The 9,489-nt window shown below is 32.8% G+C and overlaps 2 protein-coding genes across 4 annotated transcripts; one reads left to right on the top strand and one right to left on the bottom strand.

The window, feature by feature from the left end:
- Positions 1,987-6,720, top strand: LOC109343037. 3 transcript variants are annotated; one of them, XM_019581148.1, is made up of 7 exons: positions 1,987-2,417; positions 2,563-2,866; positions 3,542-3,756; positions 4,929-5,217; positions 5,307-5,392; positions 5,465-5,556; positions 6,029-6,720. In XM_019581148.1, the coding sequence occupies exons 2-7, from the start codon at positions 2,573-2,575 to the stop codon at positions 6,274-6,276; spliced, it is 1,224 nt and encodes a 407-aa protein (XP_019436693.1). In that variant the 5' UTR covers positions 1,987-2,417; positions 2,563-2,572; the 3' UTR covers positions 6,277-6,720. The 3 variants fall into 3 exon arrangements, with proteins under 3 accessions (XP_019436693.1, XP_019436692.1, XP_019436695.1); XM_019581147.1 differs by having other exon boundaries at positions 1,987-2,866; XM_019581150.1 differs by having other exon boundaries at positions 1,988-2,866; positions 4,932-5,217.
- On the bottom strand, positions 8,023-8,624 carry LOC109343036 (non-specific lipid-transfer protein 2-like). Its single transcript, XM_019581146.1, has one exon. It carries the CDS (start codon positions 8,607-8,609, stop codon positions 8,256-8,258), a length of 354 nt encoding a protein of 117 aa, XP_019436691.1. The 5' UTR covers positions 8,610-8,624; the 3' UTR covers positions 8,023-8,255.

Here is a 9,489-nt window from a genome sequence, read left to right as displayed (position 1 = left end):
AAAAAAATTTAAACCAACAATATAGATATTAAAAACTTCCAATTTCTTAAATAAACAAATGAATGTGGGATACCAACCCGAAAATATATATTCAACAATGGAAGAACATTAGTTATTTCAAAAATATTATTCCACCTCCCAAAAAGTACCAGAATAATCTTTGGTAATAAAAAGATAAGTTTTTAATTTTACACTTGTCATGAAAGACAAAAGTGTAATATAATTATATCTAAAAGAAAAAATGTTATATCCTTAAAAAAAAATTATGTTATTTATAATATAATTATTTATCGGTTAATGGAGTCATGGAAATGATCCTAACTCGATGCAATAAAAATGAGATAGATATAATTTTTTATATTAGTAATGTGGTTTAGTTCTTTCTCTCTTCTGAAATTGCATGGTGCAGGTGTCCCACCTACTTCCCCACCACGTGTTTTACTGTATTACCTAATCAGACCAACCCTATTCATTAATATTTACTACAATTTGATTATATTACCCATCATGTTGACATATGATAACAAATTATATAAGTCAATTATAAATTTATTATTAATAAATAAGATAATATTTTATGGTACATGTTACTTTATTATTTAGTTTTATAGGATGATATCATTTTTTGAAATATTATTAAAAAGATAAAGAGGCTTTTTTTGCAAGTTTAATATGAAGAGTTTAATTAGTATCTTTAGTAAAAATGAATATTTTCAAGTTCTTTATTTGTATTATCTCTCCTTTACTTTAACTAGTTGACACACAACCAAATATTCAGGATGAATGAGTCGAATCATTGAAACAATTCATATGTTTTTTTTATCAATGGGACAAGGCTCAAAAAGAAGAAGATTACATAGGAACTTAACAGGTTGTTCATATTTCATAACAAAACAAGTGTATGAGAAATCTGAGGTGGAAATTGAGCTAATTAATACGTTCGATATGTAATGCAATGTTAAGATAAATTTGATCTATTTTAATGATGTTTTTTTTGGGTACTATCAAAAATATATTCTCACCTTTTTGGATAAAGAATTAATTAATTTCTTTCGAGATTCGTAATTGTATTTTCCAACAAGCGTCGCTCTCAGGATTCGAACTCTCAATCTTAGGAATTCAGTGAGATCTTACAATATTAGATCAACACCTTATTAATAAAAAATTTGTTTTTGCAAGTCCAATAAAAACACACAAAAAAGAAGAAGTGACTAATGGTATTTTTTACACTCATATTAAGTGGTGGTATTTATGTTCAATCTAATATAAAACAGCAAATCAATTCTAAAAACTGTTTTTCATCAAATTGTAAAATTATATACTATATTATCATATACATGCTGAATGTATATGAGATATTGTCATTAGAACATGTGCATATTGCTTAACAATGATAAAAGCTCCGTGATGATTGTATATAGTAACTTAAAATATACATAATGCTAGAAACATAATAGTGATATTTTTTAATATATTTAAAAAACTAAGATCACCATGTAAGTTTTGTTTATTAAACAAACATATATTTTTAATAAATAAAAACCAAATTGAGCGGTAGGTGCAAATATTTTCTTATATCAAATTTGATATGTTAATCAAATCTAATCCACTCCAACTACAAGAAATTTTCGTGGTAGTTAGAAGAATTACAAATATCATATTTAATGATTAGTCTTCAAACTTTGTTATGCTAAGATATACAAAGTCAAAATCAAAGAAAATGTAAATTGGTCAAAGATGAATAGCTTATGTAATAAACCTTTTTTTAATAAAGTACCTATCCAAGAAAATTACACTCCTTAACTTTACCTCACCAAACCCAAAAGTTAAAATAGGAAAATTTAGTGAAAGATCTAGTTTTATTAAAACATTCATAATAATGTTTCTTAAAATTATCAAATATCAATAGTACTTTCAATTGTTAAAAAAATTATAGTATTAATAAGTAACTTAGGATAATATAAGACAAAAATGGTAAGAAAAGAAAAACAAAATAAATATGAATTAACTCATTCTCCTCTGTTTCTATAACACAGTGAGGTTGAAGAAGTACAAACTTTTTCTTCCTTCACTCTTCTCATTTTCTCTCTCTGTTCCTTTCACTCACCCCTTCACGCATTTCTATATTCTTTCAATCTCTCTCTCTCTCTCTCTCTCTCTACACTTTCTTCTTATTTTCTCTCTAAGCTTTCATATATTCCAATCCCTTCCTTTGATCCCCTTATCATTCTCTCAATTCCTTCACTGCACTTGTCTTCTAATGCTGAATTAGTGTTTGTTTCGTTCCTCAGAAACACTAAGAAAATCGTTGTGTTCCTATGTCACCTTATTGATCCTCATAAAAATTTCATTTTTTTTCTGTGTTTAGACTTTAGAGGCTGCCACAACTCGACCCAGTTCAGATTTTTCTGAGTTTTGTTAGATTTTCATTGCAAAATCGGAAAAAAATAAGATTTTTGAATCTGGGTCTTCTCTCTTTGTTTTACTTAGTCATACTATATTTTCTTTCCATTTTCTCAGTAACCAAACAAGAGAGAGAGAGAGAAGTTACTTTGTTAATAGACTGTGAAAAATGCTGGGGACTACCCTTCAATTTGGGGGTGTTCGTGGTGATGATCGATTTTACATTCCGGTAAAAGCAAGGAAAAATCAGAATCAGCGTAAACAAGCTCAGAGAACAAAGAATGGTGAAACTGAGATTGCAGATTCAGCTTCAAAAACAAAACTTGTTGCTTCTAAGAATAATAATAATAATCCAAATGAGTCTTTGAACAAACCATCTTCAGAGAGTGTAGAACCTTCTAGTAACATTGATAGGTTCCTACAGTCCACAACTCCATTTGTCCCGGCTCAGTATTTCTCTAAGGTTGATTATCTAATCTCTCTTTTATGCAATTATGCAGTTGAATTATCTTTGAAAGTAATGATTTTTACTTTTTTGGAATTGGATGGTAGAACAATCTCCATTTATTGTGTTTTGTCGCTGTTGATGGAAAGTTGTTAGGGAATTATACTCCCATTTTGATGAGTATGGTAGCTGCATGAGTTCTCAAATATTTATTGAATTCTTAGATGATGTTTGGAAGAGCTTATTTGTGCTCAGCTTATATAGTCATATAAAACTTAAGCATGTGTTTGTAAGTGCTATTAAAAAAACTTATGAGCTTTTTGTACTCTTGTTTTAATTTATTCCAATAAAATTATCAGAGAGGGTTATGAAATAAGGTAGAGTGCTTATAAGAATGTCAAAAGCTATCATGCTATAAGCGCTTTTTGAATAAGTACTGATCTAATCTGTTTATTACTTTAATTACTCAAACTCTCCCTAAGGAACAAATATAAATACCTGAAAATTTTGAAGGAAAAAAGGAAGGGTACATAAGGTTCCTTGTATGTTAGCTCTCAGAGAAACAGCTAACTAAATAGTTTATAGCTTGATGAACTTCTCACTCTTATTTCATGCAGCTACTTGTTGATGTTTAGAATAATTATTATCATCATATGATTTATGACTTGTTTTTGTTGTGACTTGCGTGTGTAGACAACAATGAGAGGTTGGAAGACTTGTGACATTGAGTATCAATCTTACTTTGCCCTGAATGATCTATGGGAATCGTTTAAGGAGTGGAGTGCATATGGAGCAGGAGTCCCCTGGCTACTTGATCAAGGAGAATCTGTTGTCCAATACTATGTTCCTTATTTGTCGGCTATTCAATTATATGGTCAATCAGCTAATAAGTCAAATGTTAAGTCGAGGTATTGGCATTTAAAATGCAGAACCATGCTTTTATAAGTGCTTAACAGTTCATAAATTTGAGACTTCACTAGCACTTGAAAATGGAGGCATGACAAAGTTAATGTCAATAGATGAAGCTTTTTTTCTCAGTCTCACTGTGATATGTTTGTTTTATGGTATTTTAAAATTGATTTCATGAGTTATTGGATTATGTTAGCATGCTGATTGGAAGTTGAAATCACACCGCTGATCCATATCATAGAGATTCGACAAAGTTTTACGTTGGCTGTCAACTGCCTAACACAACCACTACCTTTTATCCGGACTTAGGAAATGGGAAGTATTACTGCACAACTATAAGACCTGCAATGTTATATGAGATTGATTGTTGGGTGGTAAAATGTCAACAAGAGAATAAACTCAATGTAGTAGATATGAGAAAATTGCGTTGGATGAGTGGACACATACTAGACAAGATAAGATAAGAAATGAATGCATTACGGAGAAAGTTGGAATAACTCCTATTGTAAAATCGCACTTAGGTGATTTGGATATGTGTATAGGAGACTGGTAGAAGCCCCCATAAGGGCATTGATCAAATGGAGGTTAATTCAATTCCTACAGGAAAAGGGAGACCAAGAAAAACCATAGGTAAAACGACATATAAAATGAAAGAAATCGAAAATGGTTTTTTCACAGAAACCAGGGAGAATTAGTGGAAGCTGGTTCTTATAATAGAAAATGAGATGGATTGAACTTGGATAGTTTATAATGCTCTGATGAGTTGGTTTGCTAGCTTAGCAACCTGGGCCACATTCCATAGCGTTGTAGATGGTAAGCATACTGCAATCTGGTATGCACAAATATATCCATAGAACATGAGGGTTAGGATTGAATTTGGTAACTATGCTACCAATTGGTTTAGTTTTTGATGGACTTCAATGACTTTTTGTTGGTCTCAATATATTGAGAACATTTTGAACCGCCGAGTATTCTTTCTTTTTTCTCCTTCTTTCCCTCTATGGCTACTGATTCCTGTATCTGGTCAATGTAATTCTGTAGTTATGAGTTTATTTCTTTTAATCTGTAATATGTCAAGTTCGTCATGCCAATTTCTGCAATTATAAGTTTTACTGAAGGGGATGCGCTATTGTGCTTTGGTTTGTAACCTGATATCATTTTCTTATTTCATTAGGTACACCTCGGAAGATAGTGATGGAGACTACTTCAAAGATTCAAGTAGTGATGGGAGCAGTGATTATGAATTCAGAATAAGGAATGGACATTTTACACCACAAAGAAGTCAATATCGAACAGGCAATGTTTCTTCTCAAATGAGCAGGTTATCAATGCATGATAAAAACAACAAAGTGCAAGAGGGATTTTCTAGTGATGACAGTGAAGCTGGCAATCCTCAATATCTCCTTTTCGAGTATTTTGATCAAGATCCGCCTTACAGCCGTGAACCATTGGCTGATAAGGTTAGTAATGCTCTTAATTAGTGTGTAACTTATTACCACTTATTTTAACTTTTAAACAGCCCATCTTATATTTTATTATAATTGCACAGATACTAGATCTTGCACGCCACTATCCCAGCCTCACGTCGTTGAGAAGTTGTGATTTATTGCCGTCCAGTTGGATGTCTGTGGCATGGTAAGAATAACGTGATCTATCACATTAATGCTGAGTTTGTGTCAATTAACATTCTTTAATGGCATCTTCTAGGTATCCTATATATCGAATACCTACAGGTCCAACATTAAAAGATTTAGATGCATGCTTTCTTACATACCATACACTCCATACGCCCTTGACAGGTAATCATGGAACTTTATGCATATTTTTTTATAATGTAGATACACATCACTTTACGATCACCTTGCCCTCACATCATACCTGCTTAAGTGGCAGCATCTGGATGCAGTGTTGTGTAAGTTCGAGGCGATCAACAGACTCATGCTGCCAGCTGTGCAGTTATGAAAATGTCGACTACCAGTGATCTTCATTTGCTTGTCTTTTTTCTTCATATTTTAATAAGAAACAATTTATAGAAGCACGTCACCCTTTGGTCTATGACCAAGATACCCCATAGGCATGGTGCTCTGTGGAAGGCATGTAATTTGAAGCCGACAAATAAGAAATAAATAAAAACCTATTCTAATATCATTATTTCCTATTTAAGATTTTTACGTAAAAGTAACGCTTTCTTGCAAAAGTCTAAAGGTAAATTTAGTTTGCTTGCAATGTTCAGTAATTTACTTTTTAGTTTCTTTTGATTACATTGTGCAGGAAATGGAGGTGCTCAGGCTCCAACTTTGGTTTATCCTAGTGAGATGGATGGCATACCGAAGATTTCCTTACCAACTTTCGCTATGGCTTCCTATAAGCTAAAGGGATCTACTTGGATGCAAAATGGAGATAGTGAGAATCAAGTAACAAATTCTCTATTGCAGGCTGCAGACAACTGGTTAAGGCTGCTTCAGGTGTATCATCCGGATTATCAGTTCTTTGTATCGCATGGCACATACCGCGGGTGAACTGAACTAGACGACTAGATGACATGTCATTCCATTCCTCACTAAGATATTAGCCTTGAATTTCTGTGTTCATTGCCCCATGCAAACTTGGTGTAGTCCATCCATCTTTCGAGACTTTTCAGTGGTGTTGATACTGCTAATGTGGATTCCTGGTACATGCATCAGCAGCACAAAAGATAATCTCAAAGGAAGGTTGAAATAGAGATTTCTAAAGTGAAAATTAAAAGAACATCCCAGCCTTTTTCAGTTCAGATAATGGTTCAGTTTTTTAGACTTAAATATATTACTGATAGTTATGTTTTCAATTAGAAGAGAATGAGTGAAATATATCAGTTTTTCTGTATATCATGGTACTATCTGATGAAGCTAAGGGATGAAAGTAGATGGTACTGCACAATATTTTACTATTTCAGAATAAGTATTGTACACTTAAAATGTTAGTAAGCAGCTATATTATTTTGTAATATTTGGAAGAGTATGTATGAATGGAAATAGTGTCTATGTTGGTGGCATTAAAAGGGTTGGTAATAACATGACCACTAGTTATATAGTTGGAGATTTGGTAGAAACTAAAGAAAGTTATATATCCTTTTCTGAAGCTCAATTTTCCTCCTTTCCATAGAAATGAAATATGGAGGATTCTTTGGTGTCACTCTTCCTTGGTAGAAACATTCAAATGGTAGATAAAGAATATGCTGATTCAACCCTTTTAAAGTAAAAGAGAAAGCAAGTTATATTAGTTATAACACTTATTTAAAGTAAAAAAGAAACCAAGCCCAATCCAGAAGTTGTTGGTATTTGTGTTAGGTGCCATGTCTGAACACAATGCATAACATAATCAAGTTAACACATAATACCAGAAATCAATGTATGAACTCAAAATATCAATGTTTAGCAGCAAAAGTGGCTATGAAAGTGATATCATGGTATCTATTTTTGAACATCATAACTACTGCATGAAAGTGGAATTAAGGCATTTGACATGGCTGCAATAACATGTAGCAGAAATTAGCAATGCTAGTTCAGCTTCTCATGTTGTGAAGAACCTACTATCTCACTGTCATCAAGGTTCTCTCTCTCTATATAGAGATTATGAATGAGGATTTTTATTGAACATGAGTTTTCTAATGTGCAGTATGAGAGCGTCGAAACGAGAAAGAGAATTCCTTGCTGAGAGATTGGCATCGCATTTGACGCCAGATGAGAGGGATGCATGAGGATGCAATTTGTGAGCAAGCTTTGAACAGATTCTCATGATCCAAGGTATGTACAGGAGTGTGCTGAAATTGTTGCAAAGCTTGTTGGTTTCTGTATAGGAGGCAATATGCCAAAGGAGATGTTTGAACTGAATTTTGTGCTTCCATCTGATAATAGAGGCCATAGTTAATATGCTGGAATCCTATAACAAATTTGCTTAATTTGTAACAGATTTTATGTTTGTAAATTATGTACCATTAAAATCTTTTGTAGATGGAAATTAACTTTGGAGATTTTACTCTATTCAAAATGATTGTTTGGACAATGTTTCCTCCAATAAACAAATCCCATTGGATTATATTAAGTTTATAAAAGAATGTGAATTGTTATCATGCACCCTGAACATGACAATTACTTATGTTCTTTATGTCTTGTTATATTTATTTATGTCAAACAATGTTTTTCTCACAAGTAATAAGTAATGTCAATGGCCAAAACAACTCTATTCCATAGTCTAACCTTAACTACATGAACCATAATATAAGAGAGAGATATGAAATAAACATGATTTGGTACTGCTTTAAATTATAAATACAACATTTTGCAACAACTAATGTAAGATAAAACCACAGTCACCACACAAAGCAACATAAAAAATAAGACATAAAACCACAGCATAACATTCATTATATATGACTAGTACTTATAAGACATAGACCAAACCCAATATAACATCTAATTTTTATAGTCTCTTGATATAGCATAACACTATGCATCAATATTTAGCACCTTGGGAAGGGAGTGCCACAAGTGCTAGCAACTCTCCTAGCATTAGGAGTGTTAACAAACTTCTTGAGGTTTGGATTCTTGAGGTATTGGCATAGGCAAGGTTTCTGTTCCTTGATCCTGGAGCAGCATAGGTTAGAAGGAGCAGATGAAGAAGTGATTGCACTAGCACATGGACTAAGTTGCACTGGGCTGCATGTTACTGCCATTGAAACTTGAACTTCAGAAGCAAGAAGCAGCACCAGAAAAGTGCACAAAGCAATGTGTGTTGCTTTCATTTTCACCTTAGGATTCTGTGTATGAGTGTAAGAATGAGAAGTATGTTGAATTGTTTCTGTGTGGTGATGCATCTTGGGTTGAGTTGCACCCTATTTATACTATGAACTTAGTGGAAAAATAAAACAAAATATGTTAATGGTATACTTAAAAAAATGATATGAGAATGACTATTAGTACCGGTGTTTTAAATTGCGGACCGCATCACATGGTGTAACCGCAATATTACAGTTGCGGTGACCGTTGTAACCATATCACACTGCAATTGCGGTGTGATACCGTATCACAGTGATGTGACCGCAATTACATCAGACCATATTTGGACCACATCGGGCTACAACGCAACCGCACTGGGTTATATCGATGTCAAAAATATATTTTTACTCACAAAATAATTTACACCGCAACGGTAGCAATTCGCATTGCAATGACTACAATAAACGTAACCACGATCATAATCACCACAGCAATGGGTATTACAGTGCAGGTATGGTCCACCTCTTTGAATTGGCTCAGAATTAAAAGGTAAAAAAATTATTCCAGAGATTTAGCACTCAAATTTACTGCTTAATGATTTCAGGTAAGTGTATGTAAGTAATTTTATATGTAATTTTCAAAGTTTTTATTTTTTTGGTACCAAATTGCATAATCCATGACTACCACATATTTGGTGGTCTAGGGCAAAGTAAAATGACATTTTAGCAAGTAGCATGTTGTTACTGGCTGAGACCATTGCCACCTAATAGTCCTATACTATACTATGCAATAATTGATTAATTTCTCACTTAAGTGGATACTTCCTAAAGAAAGCTTTAATTTACATGCATACAATCAGACCCTTCTAAATTTTTTAAAGGATACAATTACTAATAGTTTTTTTTGGAATTATCAAGATTATCCTCTTACCTTTTGGACAAGGAACTAATCATTTTCGGATTTTGTGGTTACCATTTC

Source organism: Lupinus angustifolius, chromosome LG03 (genome assembly GCF_001865875.1).
Source record: "Lupinus angustifolius cultivar Tanjil chromosome LG03, LupAngTanjil_v1.0, whole genome shotgun sequence".
Lineage (NCBI taxonomy): Eukaryota > Viridiplantae > Streptophyta > Magnoliopsida > Fabales > Fabaceae > Lupinus > Lupinus angustifolius.
This window is presented reverse-complemented; position numbering and strand designations above follow the sequence as displayed.

Coding starts and splice junctions, on each gene's coding strand:
- LOC109343037 (XM_019581148.1), top strand. CDS start 2,573: ATGCTGGGGACTACCCTTCAATTTGGGGGTGTTCGTGGTGATGATCGA. Junction 3,757..4,928: donor AAGTCAAATGTTAAGTCGAG/GTATTGGCATTT, acceptor TTCTTATTTCAT/TAGGTACACCTCGGAAGATA. Junction 5,218..5,306: donor GTGAACCATTGGCTGATAAG/GTTAGTAATGCT, acceptor ATAATTGCACAG/ATACTAGATCTTGCACGCCA.
- LOC109343036 (XM_019581146.1), bottom strand. CDS start 8,609: ATGCATCACCACACAGAAACAATTCAACATACTTCTCATTCTTACACT.